This window comes from Myodes glareolus, chromosome 27, assembly GCF_982192425.1.
Source record: "Myodes glareolus chromosome 27, mMyoGla1.1, whole genome shotgun sequence".
In the NCBI taxonomy this organism is placed as follows: Eukaryota; Metazoa; Chordata; class Mammalia; order Rodentia; family Cricetidae; genus Myodes; species Myodes glareolus.
Genome location: NC_142052.1, coordinates 33,691,052 through 33,718,684, shown reverse-complemented (window position 1 = coordinate 33,718,684; position 27,633 = coordinate 33,691,052). Strand labels below are relative to the sequence as shown.

The 27,633-nt window shown below is 40.5% G+C and overlaps 1 protein-coding gene across 1 annotated transcript in view; it reads left to right on the top strand.

Annotated features, from left to right (window-relative positions):
- Col5a2 (collagen type V alpha 2 chain) overlaps window positions 1-27,633 on the top strand; it is a 131,635-nt gene that overhangs the window by 77,826 nt on the left and 26,176 nt on the right. The window contains exons 7-30 of the mRNA XM_048456004.3: window positions 2,386-2,496; window positions 4,207-4,284; window positions 6,737-6,781; window positions 8,118-8,171; window positions 8,553-8,606; window positions 9,311-9,364; window positions 12,195-12,248; window positions 13,191-13,244; window positions 13,961-14,005; window positions 14,436-14,489; window positions 15,799-15,843; window positions 17,911-17,964; window positions 21,461-21,559; window positions 21,866-21,910; window positions 22,008-22,106; window positions 22,542-22,595; window positions 22,797-22,904; window positions 24,220-24,273; window positions 24,797-24,895; window positions 25,354-25,407; window positions 26,095-26,193; window positions 26,303-26,356; window positions 26,452-26,505; window positions 27,409-27,462. Coding sequence (XP_048311961.3) covers window positions 2,386-2,496; window positions 4,207-4,284; window positions 6,737-6,781; window positions 8,118-8,171; window positions 8,553-8,606; window positions 9,311-9,364; window positions 12,195-12,248; window positions 13,191-13,244; window positions 13,961-14,005; window positions 14,436-14,489; window positions 15,799-15,843; window positions 17,911-17,964; window positions 21,461-21,559; window positions 21,866-21,910; window positions 22,008-22,106; window positions 22,542-22,595; window positions 22,797-22,904; window positions 24,220-24,273; window positions 24,797-24,895; window positions 25,354-25,407; window positions 26,095-26,193; window positions 26,303-26,356; window positions 26,452-26,505; window positions 27,409-27,462 — 1,575 coding nt within the window. The remainder of the gene's footprint in view (window positions 1-2,385; window positions 2,497-4,206; window positions 4,285-6,736; window positions 6,782-8,117; window positions 8,172-8,552; window positions 8,607-9,310; window positions 9,365-12,194; window positions 12,249-13,190; window positions 13,245-13,960; window positions 14,006-14,435; window positions 14,490-15,798; window positions 15,844-17,910; window positions 17,965-21,460; window positions 21,560-21,865; window positions 21,911-22,007; window positions 22,107-22,541; window positions 22,596-22,796; window positions 22,905-24,219; window positions 24,274-24,796; window positions 24,896-25,353; window positions 25,408-26,094; window positions 26,194-26,302; window positions 26,357-26,451; window positions 26,506-27,408; window positions 27,463-27,633) is intronic.

Sequence of the window (27,633 nt, the reverse complement as noted above, 5' to 3'; positions counted from 1 at the left end):
CAGACTTCCAAGCGTGAAATCCATCCCTCTGCTAATCCGAGCAGTGGTGAGACACGCGGCGGCATGTTGATAGTTCATATTCGTTTGCTAATTTATCTCCTTGATTGGTAACTTTTGCCGATTTTCTTGGTGTAAATATCATCACTAATTTCTAGCTACGAACGTATCACCAAATACCCCTGGGTAAAAGATTTTGATTCAGGACAGAATATTCACCAGAGATGTTCACTGGATTAAGGTCTTTGTTGTCCTAGTAATGAGTTGTGTTAAAGTCAAGGGTACCAGTTCCCATCTCCCGTTTCCATTCCTGTCAAACAAAACAGAACGCTCCCGGAATGTAGTGTGGTTTCACGTGACATTGATAAGGACCATCAAGTACAGGGAAGCACACAGCAGTTATTACAGTTGTAACATTACGTCATGTACCTGTGTGCATGCTCATGTGTGACTGTGTTCCGGTGTCAAACTGCTAACCTGCACCAGCGAAAAGTTACTGAGGATTGTGCCCTTGTTTTCGTCATGTGGACGTTTACAGTGCGCCACCTAGCGGCCATCTGCAAGTACTTTTAGGCAGAGCGCTGCCTGAGCGTCTTCTGGGGGATGGGAGAAAAGGGAGAAAGAACATTTACTTACCTTAACACACACATTATGTGATTAAGTTTAATTGAAAATATGTATTTGAATGGATTCCTTATTCTAGTTCATTTTTAGTTTTTAATCATTAAACCGTCTACATTGTATCCTTATTCTCGTTAAATTGTTCACATTTGCTTAGTCTTAGAAAATTTTCATAAGTGTTTCTTAACTTAAATGTCAAGTTTTGATAGACTAACACATACCAGCGATATTTAATGATAATTCCAGGAGAATACAGAAGAGACTGGATATCAATAAAAAAGTGTAGGCGCTGGTTTCAGGTCAGACCTTGCTTGGTATCTGATCAAGCTTAACCAGCGAATACAGGAACAATCCCGAGAATTCCTATTAACCAGATCGCTTTCTATTCATACATCAAGCAAATAGAGTTTTCTGTTTATTTTGGGAACGTTTTGGGAGTAAGCATTTTGTTTCTGTTAAGTTTCTGTTTATAATAATAGTTCATACTGAGCAGTCGGCTTTGGGGGAAAAAGCATTCTGACTAAGCTTAAGAGCTACTCTGTGTGTTCTGGAGCAGAGCTGCCTGCCACACTGTGTGATCCGGGGTCGAAGATGACAGCAGAAATAAACCTGATAATGCATTAGAGGGAGTAGTTACTTGCCAGTGGGTGAGGGGAAAGAAGGGGGCTGATTTTTAAAATATAAGAATGTTTTTTTTTAAGAAGTTATGATTTGAATTTTCTAGGCTAATTTTTCTTTCAATTCAAAGACACAAGTGTTCCTTGGCCCACTCCTGAAAGATATGAATGTTTGAGTACAGCAAATTACGATTAATCAGCTTCTTCAGCTTGTCCAGCCTTCTGGACTGCATTGTTGGTTCACATTTGAGTTGCTGACCGTGGGCCAAGTAGAGCTACTCTCTTGGCTAAGAATTAGAAACTTTTTTACTATTAAGCACCAACTTACCACTGTACTCGTTCCCCTTATTTACTGGTAAAATTCAAATTATCTTGTGACTTCTTTGTTCCTTTCCCATCAGAGCTTAAGATTTCAAGACGTGCGCGTGCGTGCACACACGCATGCGCGAGTCTGATGGGACGGATGAAGCTGGGAAACGGAGCTTTTCCAGACCTGAGGACGTGACTGTTTCCCAAGTTGCCCTCAGAATGTGGGTTAGGAAAAGGGTGGAGCTTGGCGGGGAGGGTCATTGTTCACTTCCCTGAGAACTAGCCTCTGATTTCTCATTCGTCTAGCTGACCACTTGGGTGGGAAGGAAAATAAGACGTGCCAGACATAAAGTAAAGAAGAGTGATATGTGCAAATGCTATCCACGGTAGTGAGTGTCCACTATGTACTAGAAATTCTGCAAGCCTCATGCAATTTGGAAGAGGAAATAAACCCACAGACTGTATCAAGGGCCTTTGCATTTTAGGGGAAGATACGGTGAAAAACAGATTAAGTAGACACATTCACAGGTAATACCAGACAGGTACATTTAGAAACTGTTTATTAAATATACGTAAGCAAGAAAATCTCATCAAATAAACCTCATTCTAGACTGCTGCTGAGGAGACACGATTTTCTAATTATTCTAAGATTAAACACATCAAGTAAAATTCTTACCAAGACCGTGTCTCGGTGACTGAAACCCTGAGCAGTGGGGAAACTGATCGTGTTTAGCTTGTCTGTTATAATGACCATGATCACCCTCTCGAAGTCTGTGCATTTAGCTTCCTACTGAGCACCTATTTGAAAGTGGTTCTAACGTCCAGTGCTTTTCTTTCCTAGGGTCCTCGTGGTCCTCAGGGAATTGATGGAGAGCCAGGTGTTCCTGGTCAGCCGGGTGCCCCAGGGCCTCCTGGACATCCCTCTCACCCAGGGCCTGATGGAATGAGCAGGGTGAGTTGTGTGCTTTGGTTAGTGTAACAGTTAGGTAATACACAAATCATGAATTCAGCCTGATGGTGTTAGACTGTATCCGTTCAGAAGTTGATACTTTACTCCAAACCTGTAGCATGAGTGCCGATCTCCTGGGAACAACAGTGAAACTTATAAATCTCACAAGGAATTGCTAGAAAATCCAAAGCATCCTTTTCTCAAGGCTTGCATTAAATTGTTTGTTCTCCAGCGGTAGTTCCAGACCCCCAAACCTTCGCCTTTTTTCTGGGGGTGCTGAGAGAACACTGCACTCTTCACACAATGAGCTGAAGAACACACATCTCTGTCCTGCTGTTCTCCCGGCTCCCAAAGCCAAACCTGCACCCTCCCAAGAGAGGATGCCATATTTGTGGTGTTGGAAAGAACATGAAGTTGTACAGACTCTCGGGGCAGACATTTTTGTTACCATCACAGATGCTGGTGAGAAACAGTTTAAAGGGCAGATGATTGATTCACAGTGTGAGAAGTTTTCAGCCATATCTGCTGGCTCCCTTGGGGGTAGAACATCATGGCCTAACATAGAGTAAACATTCCCTTCTCCATGGCCAGGAAGATGACAAATAAAGGAAGAGTTCTCCAAAACATGTTCGCAGTGACTTGGATAATTTCATGCAGCTAGATCTCACTTCTGAATGTTTCTACCTCCTCCCAACCCATGCTTTTGACTTATGACTCCATTGGTGAATGAATTCACGGGGAAGTTCCATGGTCCAGTTACTTCCCAATACTCCACCTGTGAACATTGCCCTGGGGACCAAGATTTTAAGCCAAGGCATTAGGGTGTGTGTGGGAAGCTATATCAAACCACAGTAGCATTAAAATATTTCTTATATTTTCATTTTCTTCTTTAACCAAATGAAATGCTTCTTTTTGTCTGCCCCATTGAACTCTTGGTGGCTGCAGACGGCACTCAGGGGTTTACTGCATAGAAAAAGCAACCCGAAGAGTTGTGAAGACTACTAATATATTGCAACTGTTCATGCATTTGCTTACCAGCTGATTAAAGAAGGAACAGTCTGTTTATATGCTGAACAACATACCTATTTCTCACTAATGTCTGGAAATTAATAAAGCTGCTGGAAAATAGATGAATAGTTTTCGTCAGTTTAGTAGCCAGAGTATTTTAAAGTTACCAGAGAATAAGTAAAATGGTTTCTGCTTCTTGGAATGGTCAGAGACTTACTGAAAGGATTATAACAATTTTGTCAGCTTACATAAAAGCAACTTTTAGGTTCCTCTCCACAAGTGAATAAAAAACACCATCTAGTTAAAATATTCTGAAATGGAATCTGGCATCTTTAGGGTAAATATTTAAAGTATATTCTTTAAGCTTTGCTCTCTTACGAGCATGTTCTGGAATGGAAGAAAGCCAGATGAAGACATCAGATCCATGGCAGGCAACTGAGAACCTGTCAAGATGCTTGTGTCTGGTCGCAGCAGGTTTTCTGAAAAAGCATATGGAGAAAACACCCTGGAGGAAGAATAGACTGTCAAACGCATGCACACCAAAAAGCAGCTTGCATTCTTGCCCACGTATCAAAGTCAAATATTGAGAACGGCTCTTAGAAGAGTCTGGTAGAGAATGGCGAAGTGTGCGCATTTCTCAGCGTTAGAAGTGTGGCGATACACATCTTTCACAGGGTAAATAATGTCAATGCCTACCTTTTACAGCCCTTTTCAGCTCAGATGGCTGGAGTGGATGAAAAATCCGGACTTGGGAGTCAAGTGGGACTCATGCCTGGCTCCGTGGTAAGCATACTGTTTACTGGTAAAGTATTAGGTGAATGAAACTTATAAATGGGGAAGCTTGGGGGAGTTAGATAGAATCATAAGCAAATGAGGGGACTCAGCTGGTGAAGGCCACAGCTGCCAAACCTGCTGATTTGAGATCAACCCCCAAGAAACATACGGCAGGAGAGAATAGACTCTTATGACTTTCACATGTGCACCGTGACACTCAAGTATACACACACACACAGTGAGAAACACACACATATGTACACACTAACACACACAGAAGCATATACATTCACAGAAACACACACTCATACACACATACACTGTCACACACTTATATGCACACACAAACATATATACACACATACACACAGAAGCACATACATCCACAGAAACACATATATATGCTCATATACACATACACACAGAAGCACACACATACACAGAAACACATACATATGCTCATATACACATACATATACAAACACATACACACATGCACATATATGCATGCATTAACATAAGCACATACATACATACAAACACATACACACATAAACGTTCACACATACATATGCACACACACATACACACATTTTATAAATATAAATAAAATTGGAATATTTCAAAACACACTTATTAAGACATTTAATTGATTTTGCAAGTCCTGCTGTGTGTGCGTTGAAAGTCCAGGAATCTTCCAGTCATACCCTTATGTACCTTTCGTGAACATCAATCAACATCTGTCTGCATATTTCATTTCACACTTAAGGAAGAGGACGTTACTACCATCAAAAAAAAAGACTATTTATTTATAGTAAAAGTGTATTTATTATTTTTTATAGTGTTGATTAGAAACCCTGACTTGTTTGACTTTTCAAACAAATGCTGGGTCATTTCCATTTTTATAAGTTCCTGATGACCTAGCATCCTTTGACTGGACATCTTTAGTCCAACAGCTCTGCTTCCCTGGCTATCCCTCTGTCGTCTTTGGCCCTGCGAATTTTCCAGCTTCTTGGACTGATTCTTAACTTGGCTATGTAAAGGATTCCAGACACACAGAAAGAACTAACACTCTTCACACCAATTCTTCAGTGCCTTTTGAACTTAATAATTCAAAACTGGTCCATGTTAATAGATAACCAGCCCTCTACCCATCTTTAAGGCCAGCTTTAGGTTACCTCAAACATGATTTACATGTTTTCTAAATCACTGTTAGCTGCTTGTTTTGCAATAGTTTTCTGAGCCACCTAATGTTTTATATATTTAAATTTAAATTACATACATATTCATACAATTATCTTATCAAAATTTTATTTTGAAAGTTCTTTAATTTAAAATTACTGTTTTATGAACTTATATTGATTGTACACAACAATGAGTTTCCTTACGTTGTTTTTATACATGCACACAATTTGATATTCCTTCTTGAACTTCCCACTCTTCTCCTTTCTGAATCATTGTCTCTGTCTCCCAAAGTGGCCACATTTTAACTTCCTTATTTTTAAAGGGGCTTTTTCTCCTTAGTAGCTAGACTATAGAACGAACTAGACTGAATTTAGCAGCATTTACTCAATTGAGCTTTATTTTAGCTAAACTGATTTTGTTTTCTAAGGTTTGACATGGAGTTTTGTTTTCCTCATATGGAGTTAAAACTTCCCCTAAGTTTTCACTTTCAGCTGCATCCCTTTGCTTCACGGGAATCACTTCATGTTTAGATGAGGGAACCCTGTGCTTATGTTTTTAATATGTGTTGTGAAAGAAAGAAATGTTCCAGAAAACCCAATTCTCCGATAATTTAAACTGACATTGAAAATGATCTGGCCCATATTGCTGGTTTCATAAACTGTTGACTTAGCTTGGTATTGAAGCCAGCCCTCCCTAGAGCGGGAACATCACACGGGCTATCTGTAAGTACTGTGTGTGTGCCAAGATTTTCCCTCTTCAGAATCCTTTATCAGAATCTCCCACTTGCACATCTGTGGGCCCTTGTCATAAAGACATTGGGTGTGCACAGGCGTGTTTATGGCAGAGGCTACACAGTGAAATCATCACATACGTCAGTCAATTTTAATCTCCCGGAGTGCATCTGCCTCCCAGAAAAGCAAATCTAAGGTCATGTCAGTATGACCCTCTAGTTAATCGTCACTTCCCAGATTCTGAAACGCATTCACTATTTTAAAGGCCTGAGTTGTGGGACTGAAGAGGTCACTCAACTATTCAGAGCAGCTATTCTTGCCAAGAACCCAGGTTTGATTCTTAGCGCCCTCATGGTGGTTCACAACTCCAGTTCTAGAGGATATAATACCCTCTTATGACCTCCCAGAACACCAGGCACATATATGGTGTGCGTGCATACACATGAGCAAACCACTCATACACCTACAATGAAATTAACAAATCTATAAATAAATACAGTGCGACTTGAATATGAAGTAACTTTTCCTTTTCACCTGTTTTTAAGGGTCCTGTTGGCCCAAGGGGTCCTCAAGGTTTACAAGGACAGCAAGTAAGTGTTTTTACCATGAAATTATCTACTACAGCATAAGGAAAGAGCACAAATAAGGTTCACGTTTCATGACTACTTGGGGCAGAGCATTAAACTGCGTAATTATCACTGGGACTGGCATCTACCCAACAATACTCACTCCCTTAGAAGCGCAGGCGCGTAGGCAACTTTTTTTTTCAAAGTTTCTTGATCGTGTATGTGTGTGTGTGTGTGTGTGTGTGTGTGTGTGTGTGTGTGTGAGAGAGAGAGAGAGAGAGAGAGAGAGAGAGAGAGAGAGAGAAGAGGGAGAGAACACAAACCAGAGACTGAAGCCATACGTCTTTTTTGATAGCTCTCTGCTTTAGTTCTTGGGGCAGAGTTTCTCACTTGCAGGCAGGGTCTCTTACTTTACTTGATAGCTCACCGGTTTGGCCAGTCATCTGGCTGGGGGGCCCCCAGAGATGCCCTGCTCCTGTCCCTCTAACTGGCACAAGGATCACAGGCTGGCTGTCTACCTGCCCAGCTCTGACATGTGTGCAGGGACCCCACACTCCAGTCTTCCTCATGCCTGTGCAGCAAATGCTTGTCGACTAAGCTGTCTCCCTAGTCCCTGAAGTTTCTTAATGATCCTCAATTTGCATCATCTGAATTCTCTATGTGATTGACCTCTAACACTAGGATCCCTGTGTCCTGGGTTCTAAAGCAATCAAACATCATCTCAGGTCATGATGATTTCCCCAACTGATTATTGCCAACTCTCAGACTTGGCGATCAGGTAATAAATAAAAGGCCATTTCCAATTAGTATTATTATGAACCAAGGCCAAGGTGATACTTTTGTGGAATCTGTAAGATCCTAACACTCTGTACTTTCTTTCCACACCTATCAAATGCTAACAGAACTATGGTGTAGAACTATTCGACTCCTTATAGTGATCTAATAGACTTTCGCTAAGAATGCTTCCAAAGGAAGCATCTTTAGCTCAGCCGAGGTAAGCACATTGTCATGATCCGCTGTTATGGACTTGACTTCATTACATTGCTGAACAGAGAAGTAGTTGATAACAGTGAGGTAGTTAATAATGATGATGAGAATGCTAAGTGCTATTGATTGAGTACCCATTCTGCACTAGCCCTGTTTGAAGACTCATTTACCTAAACAGGCCAATAAACTGAGTCCTAATATTAACCTGATTTTTCAGATTGTGAAACTGCATTATAGTCTGATTCAGTAATTTCTTTGAAGTTATATACCTGGAAAGAGGCAGAGAGCAGCCCCCACGCAATGCATTGTTATGAAAGCAGAATTTGGTATTCTGGTTCCCTGCGGTTCATTTATCCTTCGTTCTCCATTTTAGGGTGGTGTTGGGCCATCAGGACCTCCCGGTGAGCCTGGCGAGCCTGGACCAATGGTGAGTGTGGAATGAGTGTGTCAGCCCATTTCACGGGGCTCTGCCTCTATGAGGTGTTGTGGGGTGTTTGTTCTCCTAGGCCACAATCACTAAGCAAGAAATGACAATCCCTGAGGTCCTGTGCTGTGGATTATACTTAGGTTCTATGTTTCTAAGTCACAGTATTTTAACCCAGGGACTTGAGTGTTGTGGAAAGTAGAGATACACAGATTTGTGCAATTCAACAACTTTATTGACAAGCACAAGAAGATCTGAGACATACAGATACAAAACCATGAGTAATGTTCTTTGATATTGTTTCATTGTCTCAATAGGATTGGGATAGCATTGGAAGGAGGAGGTGAATATTCTTTGCTTTTTGTTTTGCTTTTTTCTTCTTAGGGTCCAATTGGTGCCCGTGGACCAGAGGGGCCCCCTGGGAAGCCTGGAGAAGATGTAAGTCTAACATTGCTTTGGAGTGTAGACGAGGCTACCTAGGAGCTGCATGGGTCAGGCGAAAATTCGGCTCTGATTCCCTTTCATCACCTCATCCCTTTAGCTCCCATTAAAACCACTCTAGACTTGAAAACACAGGTTCAAGTTTTCCACAATCTGGGAGGACTCTTTATTATGAGAGTGTTAAATTACTAGGTATTATCTCTCCTGAATTCTCCAGGATTTTTATTAAGATTTATCTTTGAAAAAAAATAATTTTTGGTGTGTGCATTTTAGAAGGCAGGGAAGATGAGTTAATCTGAACATATAACAAATGTTTATTTTATTTTACTTTTTGCTGTGTTAGGGATCAACTTGGGGTATTGTGCATGATTGACAGGGTCTCTACTTTGAGCTGTATCCCATCCCTCTGCATGTAAGTTGTGAGGTTCTGACAATGGCTACATCAGAACAGGTTGCTTTGCATCTACTTATTCTTTCTGGCAACTTCAAAGAAGCATGATAAACTGAATTTCAGTATTAAATGTTACCAGAAATAGAGCCTGAGTTCTGTATCTACACTGTTTGCAGTATACTTAAAAAATATACTTTAAAAAATATACATAAAAAAATTCGTACAAGTTTTTCATCTGCACTTTATCATGCAATCTCAGAGAAGGGTATTTAATCTCTCCACGTTTATCACCCCCCTTTTTCCTGTAAAGGGTGAACCTGGAAGAAATGGCAATACTGGCGAAGTGGGGTTCTCAGGGTCACCGGTAAGTTCACTATCATCAGTATAATGACACAAAGATAAAGAATGCGAAACTTGCAGCTCATTGTACACACATGTGTTAAACACTAGGTAAATGCAGACACCCAAGCAATATCCTCTCCTGTCAAAATGCAAGATGTGGAGGGACATTCTGCCAGCATTACAGTGAATCCCAGTTCCCAGAATTGTATTGGCGCCAGATGCAAACCCTAGAGCCAAACAATTGGGTCATAGCTATAACTCTCATGGATACTCCCAAAACTCAAAATTTCCACAATTAAGAAGTCACCAAAGTGACCTACTTATAATTCATAACACCTGAGTTTTGTTGATCTCCAAATATTTTTATTGTATAGCAGCCCGTCTATCGGAAGTAGCAGCTTGAGGTTGTTGCCTTGTGTGTGTTTTCAATCAGCTGGGGACTAAATTGTGGACAGGCTGCTCCTTTGGCTGCTCACCAAGTCGTAATGTTGCCTGAAATCCTTTATTCATATGCTGGGTCCAAAAATCTCAGGACAAGATGCGTCCATGGCCAGGCTGCCCTAACACAGCTGGTTCGTTCTCCCTTAACTCATTCAAGGAACACACATGTCAGCCCACTCCAACGGATTTCGAGATCCGGGACCATGAACGACCTCCAAATCTGCTTGTTTGTGCCCCCATGTTGCTTTGTTTAGTTTCTTTAAGGGCATGCTAGACCAGAATGGAGAGAATTAGAGACCGAAGAAGCAAAACTTTTTCTCAAGCATGCCAGTGCGTGGTTTCTCTCGCCCAACAGCCCCTCGCTGAACTCAGTGCCTTCATTTCATTCCTGTTATTCCCTAATGTTTCTGCACTTAATACAGCCACCTAATACTGCATGATTCTCTGTTTACTTTCCAAAAATTGAGGAGGTTCATTACTGGGATCTTTTTGTTTAAAAACACACACACACACACACACACACAGAGGAATGTTGCTCTTTAACTTGGATTTATAGGGCTCTAAGAATGATTTAGTTTCAATTATGAAACCAATCCTCCATATTCCTCTATTTATTCTCTTCTCCCCTATTTTCCTGGGGTATAAGTGAAGACAAAGGCGTGAGGGTTAGCAGCCAGGACAGATGTCCTTTTCCACCATGGCCTTCTGTACTCCTGCCTGTGCTCACAGCGTACATCTCTGTGGGGAGGAGCGGTACCCTGCCAGGACGGCGCAGATGCGCTCTGCAAACTCACTACGACCGCGCACATTTGCGCTGTAATGACAGCTCTGGGTCAGCAGAAGGAGAATTCTTCCTGAGCATTAGAACATCCAGTTCATTTCCTTGTCACACTAGAATATGTCATTACATAGGAATTTCCCCTGCGATCGTAAAAGCTGACGTTAACTAATTATTTGAAATAACAGCTCAGCTATTCCTCCATAGGCTAGGGTGGGTGTGCAGTAATGGCTTGTTTGATGTTAAGGGAGATAGTTCTCAGTGTGAGAGAGAGGATGCCAGTTGAAAACCTTTAAGGGAGTTATTGATATGAAAGATTTTCTAAGCATGGGTGCAGCCACAGAAGAATTAGTGATACCTCATTGTTTTCAGAGATAAATAGTATATCCTTACTGTGATAGTCTCAAAACGCCGAGGTACTTTCCCTGCAAGAAGTCACAGAAAATATTTCTCTGATCTTATCAACGGATAGTTTTTTGTCTAGTTGCTTATTCATTTATTTAGTAAAATTGAGTAAAGGCTATGGTGTGTGGAGCGAAAGGATTTTGCCACATGTGTAAGGGACAAGGGAAGTTCTGCTGGAAAGAATTGGTGACAGCTATGGGGCTTTGCGGCATTAAAACCTTAATTCAGTCTGCTGCCAAGCTAATGATGATTTACTGGTTGCTCACTAACCAAGCATAAGGCTAAGTGCTAGGGATTTGAAGATTGAGAACCACAGTTGAAATTTGACAGCTGGTTGATAGCACCAATCCGTGCTATCAGACTCTAGAACCTTCCAATGACAGTGGTCATAGGAATTCGATGCAAAACCAAGTACACGTAGTCAAAATAATAAGAACATGATTGAGTTATTGGATCATTATCATCTGAAAAACACTATGTGGAAAAAGCCTCTATATCATTTCAAAAAAGTTTTACGACTGGGTTCCGTTTGTGGTGGTATTTCTATTCTTCTGCTTTAATGTGCTTGGCTAGAAGAGACATAAAATTAGAGAGAAACATAGACATGACTGAGTCAGGACCCCAAGCTACCCTCACATTTCCTGATTGTCTGTCAGATATTTTAGCCGCTCACTCGCTTTTTAAGCAATCACCATTTCCCAAAGCTTTCTCTGAACCCTAACTTCTAAAAATTTGGATCATATTAAACTACTGTATTCAGACAGTAGAAATGACAGAAGCCCTTGGCTTGCTTCATACAAGGACACCTCTTCAACCCAGGTGAAGCTCAGCGGAAAGCAGGCAGATGTGCCCCTCGGGTTCCTCTCCTGAAGTTTCTTCTCGATGCCTGGACCTAGTCAATTTACACACTGCACGTGTTGATCCATGCACATTTTCTTGTTCTTTTACTTATTTATTTATTGTCCCTTGTCAGTAGACAGTGAAGTGTCAGCAAATGGGCAGCTGGCTCTTTAACCCACATCTTTGTGTGTTGGGCTCTTCCATTTCTATCAGTGCGCTTGCTTTCCTAGTTTTGATTACCCCAGTAACATTTTAATGGGCAAAAGTATCCTGTTCTTCTCTTGAATACGTGGGTGAGAAAGATGTCGGCTGCCTTGGGGCAAAGGTATATTAAGCCATTTTCTGGTTTTATTAATGAGCGCAATGTTTCTGTGTACCTTTCCCACAGGGCGCTCGAGGCTTTCCTGGTGCTCCTGGTCTCCCAGGCCTGAAAGGTCACAGAGTAAGTTGTCTTATTCTCTGTTTTACTGAGAGGGGCCCGGGGACAAATCAATCAGAACCTTGGCAATTCCCTGTGCCAACTGCCTTTATACTTGTCCTTGAAAGAGTCATCTGCATTACTGAAATCGTAAGGGTACCATACACTACCTTTGAATTTCATATAATTCTATTACAAAAAGGCTGTGTTACGTGCGATGGTACTACGGTGAGCCAGAAGTGTCTTGGATTTACAACTTCATCTACAAATTGGATGCACTTAGGGAAAGAGAGAATCATTATGTTGTAGGGCAAGGAGTGTCTTGATTAAAGTGGAGTACACTGGGCCAAAAAGGCCTCAACTTGGCAGACAGTAACTTTTTAAATTGGAGACAATGAGTAGGTGACTAGTAAACATAGTGCACGTAAATACAATCTATCATCAGCCTTCTACTATACATGTGTCTGTATTGGGATGTAGACATCACTCTGTCTTCCATCCAAAGGCAAGGCCAATATCGGCTATATTATACTAGGGAGTCACCTTTTGGGCAGTAGAAATTCTAAGTAGAATGAATGTTGATGCCCTCATTATCAAATGATTTTATTTTTTGGTGTCTGTTGGGGAGTGGTTCCTGGACAACCCACACCCAAGAATATAGCTTTTAAAACTATATAATTTCTGTAGGGTCGGTATATATTTTGTGGCACAGATTAATTTTCTAGGAAGTCATATGTTTGTTGACCAATGCTTTAAGCTGAGAACATTTTTTGTAAAATCTTATTTTTCCTAATGTATTTGATGAAAGTATTTAAAGTTTAGAAAAATAGTGAGCAATTATTTTACCTGTAAAGCTTGTCTCCACAAGGCCCTGTGTATAAGTGTGGTTTTGGTTCTTCTTTTATTCTTTTGAAAACTGAAAAAAAAACCCAGAAATATTTATAAATTTCTACTGTTTTTTTGCAGGGAAACAAAGGTCTTGAAGGCCCCAAAGGTGAAGTTGGAGCAACTGGTGCCAAGGTATTTGTTCCACACTAACCCTGACTTTACTGTAGCTGCTGTGGGCAACACTGACCCTCACTCAGGGCAGCAGTGCAGCTGCCGTTGGCAACCTTTAAAGGCGAAGTATATGGCCGGGCGGTGGTGGCGCACACCTTTAATCTCAGCACTCGGGAGGCAGAGGCAGGCGAATCTCTTGTGAGTTCGAGACCAGCCTAGTGTATAGAGTGAGTTCCAGGACAGGTTCCAAAGCTACAGAGAAACCCTGTATCGAGAAATAAGAAAATTAAAAAGAAAGTAATATATGGAAAAGAGAGGGACTTAAACAAGCCGACAGTCAGGTAAATAAAAAGTTTCCTGGGTACTCCACTCATTTCCAGGGACTTCTAGCCATTCTTTCCTTCCCAAAGTGATATTTAAATTTACCTAGTTACCTTTAATGTTGTAAAATGTTATTGGGGGTATATTGGACATGTCAGTGCCCACTAACCAGAAGTGACAGTTTATGTCAATCTTGTTTAAATCCCCAGCTTTAGACTTTATTTCTATGGTAATTAAAGTTTCATTTAATTTTAAGAAAAGATAGTAAAAGCAAATTCTGAACTCTTTCTTTGGAAACACCCTTTTCAAATGTCTTTTTTGAAACTGTGCCTTGGACATTGCACCTTTATGGAGCAGCGTTTTGGTAGCTGTACTTAGAGTCCTCACACTGTGATGTGCTCTCTCCTTTGTTCTAGGGTGAAGCCGGCCCTACCGGTCCGATGGGTGCCATGGGCCCTCTGGTAATCCTCACATTCTTTATTTCTTTGCTTTTCAGATTACAATAAGCAAATGTTCAAATAAAGATGCGTATATTTGCTAGTATATAATTCTGAAAGGTAGCCGAGAGAAAAACAGTCAAAGAAGAGACGGCTCTCCATTTTTCCAGGATTTCAATGCTTTTCTTTAGCATAGTCATAAGTAATTACTCTTCTCTATTTAGCCTTTAAATCCGTGTTATGTGACCTCTATTTGTATCGGGATTTGCATCTCCATAGATAAACAGATTTTCACATTTTAATATTGCTTTTTAATATCAATTATATTATTTTATTTCTCAGGTCTTTTTTATTTTTATTTATATTGTGTCTAAATTGGATGAGAAAGTGAAATTAAACCATCACATAAACTCACATTAGTTATCTCATGAGAACTTTTCTATGTCACTTATAGGGACCAAGAGGAATGCCGGGAGAGAGAGGAAGACTTGGGCCACAGGGTGCCCCTGTAAGTATACCTGGGTCACGTTCTTAATAAGAACCATGTTCAACATATTTTTAGTTATATTTTAGTAGATATGCTTTTTAAATGAGAGCAATTGCAGGGCACATAACTTTATGGTTGGGTTATTTTATGTTGGAACACACTTCAAGTTTGAAATATTAGACAGTGTGGCCTTACATTCTGAAAGCTTTGGAAAGAATTCAGAGCACACCTCCCCCAGGTTCAGCTCTCATTATCCTTTGGTCTGTTCTCCATTAAACCTTTCCAAACGCCCGAGACAGCTATAGTATGCTCAGCCCGTTCCATTAGTCTGTATGCTGTCTCAGTTCATCGTTGGAGACAACACTTACCAACTGAGGATGATCCCACCTCCATTTGATGCTAACTGACTAGCGAGGAATCCAGCTTAAAATATCTTCTGCCACGTCTGCCTTCTTGTGGCTCATCTGATACCAGTGGACTCTGGGTCCTAGGTCCGTTTTCTTAGGCAACAGTTTGAAAGCTGTACCTTGTAGAGGAGAAATTGATGGGGGAGTGCATTAAAAAGCAAACTCATGAAATATGAATAAGGAAGTAGACTCTGAGGAAAAGTGTTGCAACAACAGCAGAGACCTCAGTTAATACCTGGAGAGCTATCATCCTGTGTAGACATGACCAGAGAAAGGGCAGCAATGGAAAGTCTGCAGTCTCCAGGGAGAATCGGACAGCAGCCCTCCACAGGTGCTGATTCAGATTCAGGGGACCCTTCCGCAAGACTCCATCCTGACAGGGACCTGTCTGAGACCCACAGAATTAATGTGAATTTGATTTTTGTTTGTGCTTCCTGTGTTCTTAGTTTTTTTGTTTGTTTATTTTGCAAAAGCACTTGTCTTCAGAGTTAATATGCTCAGTAAGAAAGCCAGGATGCTCAAACTATCTTTGGATCAGAATTTGCATGACAGGGTGATGCGGTTAAGTAAAGCGAATTTTTGGAGCTGTTTTCTTTCCTTAATCTTGAGGGTTAATTGTTTTTGTTTGTTTGTTTTCTACTGATACAGGATAAATATGTTTATTGCTACCTTATCAAAAGGCATATATATATATATATATATATATATATATATATATATATAATCTGTTTTATATGAACGCATGCTTTTTTTTTATCACCATTAGGTCAGTGGCATTTGTTTTCAGTCATCCTTAATATTCTTTTTTCAGTATTTTCATAGTCAACTGTTTGGGAAGCAAATGAATTATTGTCGATGATGCAATTCCCTCTTTTAAGTCTCTCTCTCTCTCTCTCTCTCTCTCTCTCTCTTTTAAAAATTAGGGACAACGAGGTGCCCATGGTATGCCTGGAAAACCTGGACCAATGGTGAGTTATGTTATTTTCATATTAACTAATTAATTTATCCACTATCAATTTGTATATTTTCACATTTATTTATTTCTCCATTATTTTATTTATTTTTGTGTATTACAATTACAGAATGCTCGCTGTATCGTCGACACATGAAATAAAAACATAACAGGCACGGATTTTATTTTTGAAAACTGGATGAATTAATATAGGTGTGGAATACTACCGTCAATGATACAATATAGTGAATTTGAAACACTGAGCACAGAGGAGGATAGCTTAAACCTACAATATATGAAGGATATAAATAAAGAATTAAAAAGGATTAATTATCAAATAAAATCTTGAGTTATTGATACATAAAAGGCAAGAGGATTATACCACCTGTAGAATAACTTAATGAAAAAAATACAAGGAACTCAGGGAAATACTAAGGAAAAGACTGAATTGGCAGGTAGGTCACACGGTTACATCTACTGTTAAGGAGTCTTTGCGCTCTTTCCTATCTCAGGTGTTGAGAAGCCACTCTGTGGCATTAAACATAGGCACGCATGACCAGAAGGAGCATCAGTTGTCAATGCTGTAGGTGGATGAAGGTGGTCAAGACCGAGTGTGAGCACCATTAGCTTCATTCCAGAAAGGGGCTATAAAAGTGTAACCTAAATCTAGTATATTGGCAGTGAAGTCCAGCTGCTGAAAGGGTAAACATGAATTCAAGTAGCTGCACAAGATAAATTTTACTGATGTTATAAAACACTAAGATGTAACAGGGAATAGGGATATTTGATCACAGGGGCCAATTTTAAAATATTAATTTTTCCATATTCCCATAGTGAAATAGAAATACATTAATCAAAATTCTTGATCCTGTAGATTTTTCTTCCCCTTGTTACTCAAAAATGAAGTAAAAGATAGAACAAAAGGAATATATTTTGAAAAGCTTTTATTAATTCAAAACTTCTGCAAACAAAACACATGGTTCAAAGAAGTGCAGTAATTTAGCACTGTATCCAAAGCTGTACCCTGAAAACTGGTTTATGCTGACCACTTCAGCTGTCCATCCTTACAAATTCTGGCAGTGTTATGCAACGTACACTAGTGTCATCTCCAGATGGTTCTGGATGTCATTCGTTCAGAACGAGATATGAGATTTTGCTGCAAACTATAGATGTTCAATAACTGTTTTGGAGACTCAGTTAACACGGACAAAGCAAGGCACACCTTTCAAGAGACACACATTTCCAGTGTGATGTCATCGATTTTATCTGGTACGATTAGAAAATTTGTGCTTTATGATGAGATTTATTTACTTTATGTATAGGAGTATTTTGCCAAGTGTGTGTGTGTGTGTGTGTACCATATACATATTAACTACCCAGATAGCTGTGAGCTGCCATGTTTATGCTGGGAACTTAACTCGGGTTTTCTGCAAAAGCAGCAAGTGACCTTTGTTGTTGAGCTGTCTCTTCTGCCCTGGAAATTCAATTCTTATGGTTGACACTGATGGAGGAGGGTCATCTGTCTATGTGTTACCTTCATTAGTTAATAAAGAGACTGCCTTGGCCTTTTTGATAGGCCAGCCCTTAGGTGGGTGGAGTAGACAGAATAGAATGCTGGGAAGAAGGCAGTGAGGTAGTCGCCATGACTCTCCTCTCCGAGACAGACACAGGTTAGGATCTTTCCTGGTAAGCCACCACCTCGTGGTGCTACACAGATTACCAAATATGGGTTAAAGCAATATGTGAGAGTTAGCCAGTAAGAGGCTACAGATAACGGGTCAGGCAGTGTTTAAATGAATACAGCTTGGGTGTTGTTATTTCAGGGTATAAAGCTAGCCATGCGGGAGCTAGGCGGGAATGCAGCCTGCCGCTCCTATTACTATATGACACCATAATATACATCTTTGAACAGTACTCTAAGCCAATGTTGGATGACACTTATAACATAATTACATTGTTTTGTATGATGTCCAGAGTGTTCATATCTGTTAAAAATGCAGACTCACACCCTCTGAACAGAAAAATGATGTCATTGTATACTGATTAAAAATCTGTGATGACTTTGTCTATTTCCCTTTTGTAGGGTCCTCTTGGGATACCTGGCTCTGCTGGTTTTCCAGGGAATCCTGGAATGAAGGTAAAACAGTAACAGCATTTTATGAGTGAGGGCCATTGCAGTAATTGAAGAGTGTGGGGGTTATTCTTTTGTAAAATTGATTTTTATTGAGCTCTACATTTTTCTCTGTTCCTCTCCCCTCCCTTTCAACCCTCCCCCAAGGTCCCCATGTGCCCAATATACTCAGGATATCTTGTCTTTTTCTACTTCCCATGTAGATTAGATCTAAGTATGTCTCTCTTAGTGTCCTCATTGTTGTCTAAGTTCTCTGGGATTGAGATTTGTAGGTTATTCTTTTCTTTAATTGATTAATTGATGTTTTCCCAGCCCAATCACAGTTTTCCCTCCTTCCTCCTCTTCTCCCACTCCCTTCCCCCATCCACTCTTCCTCCTTTCTCTTCAGAAAAGGGCAGGTCTTCCATGTATATCAGCCAGCGAAAGTATATCAAGTTGTAGTAAGACTAGTCTCCTCCTCTCCTATTGAGGCTTGACAAAGCAACTCAGTAGGAGGAAGGGGTCCCAAAAGCTAGTAACAGAGCTAGCGACATAGCTGATGCTCCCACTCTTAGCCCTATAAGAAGACCAAGCTACACAACTCTAACATACGTGCCAAAGGCCTAGGTCAGTCCCAAGCACAAGCTCTCTGATTGGAGGCTCAGGCTCTGTGAGCTCCGATGAACCCAGGTTGGTTGATTCTGTGGATTTTCTTGTGGTGTCCTTGGACCCTCTGGTTCCCTTAATCCTTCTTCCCCCTCTTCCATAGGAATTCCAGAGGTCCACCTAAGATTTGACTGTGGGTCTCTGCATCTGTTTCCATCTGTGGCTGGCAGAAGTCTTTCTGATGGCAATTCAGATAGGCAACAATCTATGAATATAGCAGAATATCATTAGGACTCATTTATTGACTACTTTTTTTTTTTTGCTAGTCACGTTTAACAAGAGAAAAAAAGCCTAGAATAATATGTTCATGGTCCTTGTGCAAGGGAATTAAAAAAAGAAAATGGAAAAAAATGAAACCTGCTGTATGATGTGCCATTAAACAAAAGTTACTTAAAGCCATATAATTGAACTCTACAGACAGATTTTTGAAATGGCTGTAAGACAAGAACGAGCAATTTTGAGCTGAGTGGATACTCTGTTCTTGGAGAGAGTGTGGAAAATAATCAAAGCAGACTGTTTTAAGCCATAGGAAGTCCAAATAAATTAGATCTTGCAAAAGCAAGAAAGGCTGTTCTGTCACAACACGCTGGCCGTTTCTCAGCCCCTCCCTGCACAAGCCCTTAAAGAAGGAAGTAGGGAGGACACTTGGCGTTCCACGTGGGAACGGATTAAGGCCTTCTGTGGGTGTTGTGACACGGTTTGTTCTTTCAGTTCTTTGGGAGAGAGTCAAAGATTACAGTAGGAGGACAATAAGATTGCATTAGCTGAATCACAAATAAATGCAAAACACTGATTCTGAGTTGTGAGCCTCAGGATCTGATTTCTGCTCCAGGAGCGGTAATTCTCTTCGTCTTGAGAAAAAGATTTCCTCAGGACATTCAGCTAGCAAACATGACTGCATCTATGGCCCCTCAGGAACTTCTCTGTGCCTCGTTTTCCAAAAGAATTCTGTCCAGGATTCAGTGTGATGATTTGTGTAAATGCTCAACGTGGGGGCTGGGCCAGCCAATAAAGCATAGGTTCCTGCTTCCTGTTAGGAACTGTCCTCAGACTAAATGTGAATTCAGACATAGAAAGAAAAGGTCATTTTCAGTACTTTTTGAGATATGAGAATCAATTAGTCAAGTTACTCTCCAGGCTGAGAGCTTTAAGTTGAAGTCTTAAGTAGCTGGTCTCTGTTTCCATGGAGAATCTGTTCCTTTAGGACTCTGGTCTCTCAAAAAGCCTACATCCCTCTCCTTCCTTCCCATACTCCCTCTCCTCATCCTCATTTCTGCTTCTTGTTTCTCTTACATAACACTGGCTCTTCTTCTTCCTCCCCTCCTTCCTCCTTCTTCTCTCCCTACTTCCCATTTTTTTCCTGAGCTATTAGAACAGGTGTCTTCCACTGTGATATACTCCCAACCCTGAAGTTCAAATTTTAAACATACTCGCTCTTGACCCAACCCCCCTTCATGCTCTTATGAAAACATATAACATTCCTTCAAGCTTCCAGGGAGACTCCCCACCCTCAAACTGAGTACTTGCTAAGCAAATAAGGAAAGAATACTCCCCATGCCTTGGTCTGTGCACTAGTGGAAAGCAGTGTCTTCTCACTGCACCTACAGCTGACATAGCTTCTCTAGAGACTTGGGGTACAGCCCTGTACCCCTGTGTATCAGTAGGACTCATCTGAGGCTGTTGAATCCTCCTTAATGAAACTTAAACATGCAGTATGTTGGGTATATCTCAGAATTTATTTTACTGTCTCTGCCTCCTCACCTCCTCATTATAAAACCTCTGGGTTCTTGGTTGTAGTTATTTCCCCAAGACTATCCAGTCATTTGCATTTCCGTAAAGATCGGAAGGAATTTAATGTGTTTTATTACTATATATCAGCTCCCTAAAGCTTACAATTTTAGTTTTAGCTGAAGAAATATGGATTCCTCTAAGGAATATGCAGGATAAAATATAGAACCAAACTTGAATTTTAGAGAAACATAGGAAGGGCTTGTGGTAAAAATGTGTCTCAAAACTGCATAAAAGAAGCTCATACCAAATTTGCTTGTACCAATCCAAAGTTATCTGAGGATGCTGGATTGGTACTTGCAGTCTTGGCTATCATCTTGGACTGAAGTACAGGCTGCCATGGCTTTTTGCTCCACTATCCGTGCTGTTGTTTACTATCTCCTAGTTCCTAGAAGGGAAAATATTATTTATTTTGCTAATGCATTGACTTTTATTTTACATTGCTAGAAGTGAACAAGTTTATTAGCCACTTCAAAATCAAGTGTTTTCCTTTTTATTGAAAGACTATTTCTCTGAATGTCCATAAGTGAACGTTTAATGAGCCAGAGTATATTCTGTACCCTGAAACATGATTTTCTTTATTGCTTCTATAGAAAGGAAAGGATTTCTTGCCTCTAAATTGCAGAGCGAAATTTGTGTAATTTTACCGCGAGTTTAATCCTTTCAAAGTTATTGAGTTCTTTAACAATTTTTAGCTATAAAATCGCGAGCGTTAGACTGTGGGAATACTCAGAAATCTTCTGTTGTCTTCCGTGTTTCAATCCAGCTTTAATTGTGTGGTTCTTGGTTGAAATTCAGATGTGTGGTGCTGCGGGAGTTCCTTCTGCTCCTTCAGCCAATAGCCCTTAAGAGACCACGCCCAAGTGGGCTTGTATCTTAAAGGCTATTGGCTGAAGGAGCGGAAGCAGCTCTTGCAGCACCCCCCCACCCCAGTTTACACTGACTATAAAGCTCACCGCCGCCGCTTCAGATTGTAGATTTAACATAAAAAGCCCCCCAAATACAATTACCTTTAGATAACAATACTAGTATTTTACTTAAGTTAATGTTTTCTTTTCCATCCCTCTAGGGAGAAGCAGGTCCTACTGGGGCCCGAGGCCCTGAAGGTCCTCAGGGGCAGAGAGGTGAAACAGGGCCCCCAGGTCCAGTCGGCTCTCATGGTCTTCCTGTGAGTGTCTCACATATCTAGGAGCTAGCCCAGGAAGATGCTTACTTATTACAGCATCCGAAGATGGAATTTCTTTAATATCATCAATTCTAAATTAACACTCAGAAAAAGGATACTTTCCCTACCAATGTATCTTGCTTCATCTACCTAATAGAAAAGATTATCCACGGAAGTACTGTTTTACTATAATTGTGGGTTTTTTTTTTTGTTTGCAACTTTTCTGCCTCTCCTTAGAAAATCTGAATACTATGTTAGCCATGTCAGATACAGCTTAATATTTACAAAAGTGCTTCACGTGCTTTTCAGGGTGCAGTGGGAACTGATGGAACGCCTGGTGCCAAAGGCCCCACGGTAAGTAACTTTTCCATCCAGCGGTTTTCTAAGGGAAGCAGTCCCTGGCTCTAGATTACTATAGGATCCATGCTAATGTCACCCTTGCCGATGGCAGGGCTCTGCTGGAACCTCTGGTCCTCCTGGCCTGTCGGGACCTCCTGGATCTCCTGGCCCTCAGGGCAGCACTGGACCTCAGGGAATCCGAGGACAACCGGTATTGTCTCAAATTCTTTTTATAAAGAATTTATAAAAAGTTTTCATATTTAGTATAATTACATCATTTCCCCTTTCCTTTTCTTTCCTCCAAGTCCTCGCATTTACTCCTCCTTGCCATCTTTCAAATTCCTGACCTCTTTTTCTATGAATTGTTTTTATGCCCTTGTATGTATGTATGTATGCATATATGTACGTACATATGTATGTATGTATAAGCTGGGCATGAGTGACTGTGCTTGTAATCCTAGAACTTGGGAGATGAAGAAAAGAACAAAGGTGTCAATTCACCCCCATACAAGTACATATATGTATTTCACATGAGCATGCACAAAAATTATTACATTTCATTTTAGTCCTAATTCGACATAGACTCAACAGCCTATTCATTGCACTTAATTTTTAATCTCTTTCTATTATTGATATTTTATTTTAGGGTGATCCGGGAGTTCCAGGTTTCAAAGGAGAAGCTGGCCCAAAGGGGGAACCAGTAAGCCTTCATGATTTTAATGATGAAAAGTATTAATATTGTCTAGAGGTGTATTGCTTAAATGTTTCATGTATGTACACTAGCAATGGCATAAAATAGTTATTTAATATACTGTAACTTTTTGCTGACTAAATTAGGTGAGTTGACTCACTTTAACTTAATGAATGACTCTTACTGGAACCCATACTTCTGTTTTAATAGGGGCCACACGGTGTCCAGGGTCCCATAGGCCCACCTGGTGAAGAAGGCAAACGAGGTCCTCGAGGTGACCCAGGCACAGTTGGTCCTCCAGGCCCAATGGGAGAAAGGGTATATTTGAATAATAAACTTAATTTTCCTCTCCTTTCCTCTGTGTGTGTGTGTGTGTGTGTGTGTGTGTGTGTGTTTTGGGAGGTTGCATGTGTAATTTTGTGACTAGGAAGGAACCATAAATAAGTTAGGAGACAGTGAAGATGTCTTGCAGAGCTTACTGCATTTATCTCGATGTCAAAAGAGCTAAGCATTTTATTTAAGTTTCACTCATCTGTTCAACATTGATTATCTCTAATTAGTGTAAGCAAACTGGGGCGTTACGTACTCAGGATACATTAGTAAACAAGAAGCCTGGGGTCCTCATCCTCATGGGGTTGTAGGGAACAGGTTTACTTAACTGGGTGGTAAACAATACGTCGACAGGTAAATAAAACACATTTTCAGGAGTGCCCCATTGAGTATTAAATAATTGATAGCATGTGGAGAATAAATAACAGTGGTAGGTGCTAGAGGAGGTGGGGAGGAGACAGGTGTATAACAGGGTCAGGTGATGGGGAAGTGGGGAGAAGACAGGTGTATAGCATGGATAGGTGATGGGGAGGTGGGGAGGAGACAGGTGTATAACAGGGACAGATGATGGGGAGGTGGGGAGGAGACAGCTGTATAACAGGGACAGGTGATGGGGAGGTGGGGAGGAGACAGCTGTATAACAGGGGCAGGTGAGGGGTAGGTGGGGAGGGGACAGGTGTATAAAAGGGATAGGGGATGGATAGGTAGGAAGGAGACAGGTGTATAACAGGGACAGGTGATGTGTAGGTAGGGAGGATATAGGTTTGTTTGAGAAGGTAGCAGTTTGGCCTAGCATAGAACAGATGCTTGTGACTGAACATGGGACATAGAGCACTCCCATTCCCAGCAGAGGTGACAAGAAAGGACTAGGTGGTTTTAAGAGTAGAAAAAGTTGGTGTGTGGTATAAAAAAACAAACCAGAAGTGACTGTTATCTTCATATGTTTGTGTACAGTTTTAGCGAAATCCAAGGTTTTCTTCTCCTATAAGATTATATGGAGCATGCTAACATTGGCATTTTGGTCACTATAGAAAGTGATTTTGCTTGCTGGATCTACATACTAGTTTTTTTCTGTGTTTATTTTAAAATCACCTTTGAGACATTTTCTGGAATATTTGTTTCAATACTCATCTTCATCAAATTCTCATTTTTTTCTAGTAAGATTATTTTCTTTATATTTATTTTTGCTGGGCTAACTTGATCAGAACTCTGAAAGCCTGTTACTAGCAAAGTAAAATGTACTCACTAGTCACATCACACAATGAACAACAGGATCTCAGAACTGCATTTTGGTTCTCTGCAGGGTGCGCCTGGCAATCGTGGCTTTCCAGGGTCTGATGGTTTGCCCGGACCAAAGGTAAGAAGACACCAAGGCTGACATTTCCAGGGTGGGCATGTGTCCCTGGCTCACAGGAGTCCATACCCACAAGGGACATAGAATCAGGTATTGGCTTAACTCCAAACCTGCCCTGTCTATTTTTTTTTCTTTCTAGTACTATGAGGTCCTGGGAGATGGGTGGTTATTTAAATTAATACTAGCATTAATGAGGCCTGGCTTCCAGATTTTCAAGGGTCACCTCTGAGAACAAAAGGTTGTAGGGCTTTAATTTGGGTGATGTAACCTTTAGATGAGATTTAAACTCTAAAATTTTTCCCTTATTAGAGTGACACAGTGATTTCATCTTTCTCTCTTTAATACTGGATAAGGCCATTTCACAGTGGGTACAATTTAGAACAAAACCTTCAACGACATTGTTTTCCAATGCATCGCTGTCAAATCTCTGACAAAATGATTGCATATTCATGTGTATTTGGGAAATAAGAACTTAACGTCTTCTGGCTTTGTTTTAACTCCGCCCTGTCTGTCTTCCTTGGAATAGGGTGCTCAGGGCGAGCGTGGTCCTGTAGGTTCTTCAGGACCTAAAGGAGGTCAGGGAGACCCAGGACGTCCAGGCGAACCTGGGCTGCCAGGTGCTCGGGTAAGAACTCTGTAGCTATACGCTGTCAACATTCAAGTACTTCTGCATTCCTTGGAGGTTCATTTCCTGTTTTTATGTTTAGCTTGCTTTACAACACAGAGCGTCATTTCACATCACTTCAATAGTTTATGGGCTATATATATTTTACAAACACTGGTATGCTATTTTTGATCTGTACATAAAGTACAGTCATTTCTAAAAGACCATTCTAAAGACATACACACAAATAGGATCGCTGCTCCATCTCTTTGTAAACTTTTGCAACTTCTAATTTTTATGCTAAAAAATAACTTTCTTGACCTTGTTGGTTCTATTTAACTAAACGTCATTTAACATTTTATTCAAACAGTGAAACTGCCCATCTGTTTAGTTGGTTGCAATAAAGTATCACTGTTCTGTTTAAAGTCTTCCCACCAGTGGCTGTTCGCAACAAAGTAACAGTGGATTTTCCTTTCCAGGGTCTGACAGGAAACCCTGGGGTGCAAGGTCCTGAAGGAAAACTTGGGCCTTTGGTAAGTAATTGGAGTAATTCCATCACTTCAACACTTCCCAATAGATGTGCATGTTATTTATTTATCCTGGCAATGGCGGCCATGACTACATTTTTAAGTGCCCCATGGCAACAGCTTCTTAGTATCTATGAACTTTCAAACTGAGAAAAATGTAAGCTAAATTTTCTCAATTAGGTTTTTAAAATTGAAATTTATTCACTAAAATAATGTCCTTTAGTAGTGTTAAACTTGTCTAACATTGTTCTCATTCCCTGGGGCCTTCTACTTTTCCATGTTCTAGAAATAAATAACTTGTCAGCATATGCATCCGGATGTGGAAGCTCTTCTCTAATGTGAACTGGGGGAGTTTAAATATTTATGATCACAAAACAGAGGATGAAAGAAGGAAAGGCCTACCCCTTAACATGAGAGGGCCAGGAGATGGTGGCGAGGAGGCTTATGAATGGAGCAAAATGAGAATTTCTGCTCTAAATGTTCAAAGTGCCTCAGGGCTTTATAAAAACAAAATAAGTTAAACCAGATCAAACAACAAACACCTATCTGACTGTTCTCACTCACTAACATATAAACCTAAGGAAATTCGTTTTTAGGTAAGATGACGTTGACGGTTAGCCACGTCAGGTGGCAATGCGGACAGAGCCGTGCTTAGAACTCAACTTACCTGCCTGCTGTCTGTCAATTCCGCAGGGTGCTCCCGGGGAAGATGGCCGGCCAGGTCCTCCAGGCTCAATTGGCATCAGAGGGCAGCCTGGAAGCATGGGCCTTCCAGGCCCCAAAGGTAGCAGTGTGAGTACAGCCAATAGCGCTTAACAATTTCCCGGGAGCCCGCAGCTGGAGATCGGGGCATGTGGCTCCAACTGAGCCAAATTTAGAATAGTGCCCGTGTATCTTTTAGGGTGACCTTGGAAAACCGGGAGAAGCGGGGAATGCTGGTGTTCCGGGACAAAGGGTAGGCATCCATTTTCTGGTATTGAATAAAAAAAGATATAAAACCATCAAAATTCCGATGGCCTCACCTGAAATGTCATGTCCGTGTGATCCTAGGGGGCTCCTGGCAAAGACGGAGAAGTTGGTCCTTCAGGCCCCGTGGGGCCCCCGGTATGTGACTTGCTTCATAGACATTGTACATTGCATTTCTCAGTGTTTCTCCAAGGTTTTCATGAATAAGTTTCAGGTTAAGGGAATGAGCAAATAAGGGGCTGAAGGTGAATTTCAGTTGTCTTTTCATTTTATTCCTCTGATGTATTGCTCCCTCCTACTTGGGTAAAAAGACTGATCTCATTTTAAACTGTAAAACGGTATCTAGTGGCAAAAGTTGTTACCCATTATATGCCTAGTTGAAGAATTTATCAGCTGTCAAAAAATAGTGTTTGCAAATATTTTAATGTGTTCATTTAAATGTATAAATGCATAAATAATTCCACCTACATTATAAAAAATGTATCATATAAAAATGCAGTTAGTTTGGTTGGTTTTGAAAAGGTAAAAAGAAAGGATGTTCATATTTTGATTCTGTGTTTTCATTCTGAGTTTGTTTTAATTGTTTATCAAAGATGTTTTGACATATTGAGTTTTTATGGAGTCAGTTTAAGTATCCTCTCAAATATTGAAATAGCTCTTGTTAATAGTCCTGTAGGAAATTACAATGAATAGGAAGAAATGTCAATAGAAATACAACCCTTTAAACTGGATGTAGGAAATAGTGGGTTTCCTATAGTCTATCTATAGTTGGCTTTAGGTTTTTTGTATTTGAATTAAAAACAAAGCAAAACAAAAACCATTCTATAATTTCTTCACTAGCTTTTTAAATGAAATGTTCTCACTTTGAAAGATTTCAAACAGTGGGATTTGGTGACTCTTATTACTAGGGTGTTATCTGACTAATACGTAGAGCAGATGTCTAAAGAGATCGATAACCCTGGTTCATGTAAACAGAAAACAGATGTGAACATCTGGTGGGATTTATACTGCTTTTCTTTTCTCTTTTACTTTTATTCTTAGGGTCTAGCTGGGGAAAGAGGAGAGCAGGGTCCTCCAGGTCCTACTGGCTTTCAGGTATGTATTCATTTAGATTTTCATTTATTCTATGAATTGTTCTTAAGAATACATACATACACAAACACACATATTATGGAAAGTAGCCAGTTGTGAACCTGCACTCCTATCAGTTGGCAGACTGCGTCAGAGGGGTTGCTTTGAGTGCACAGTCAGCCTATGTGACCTATT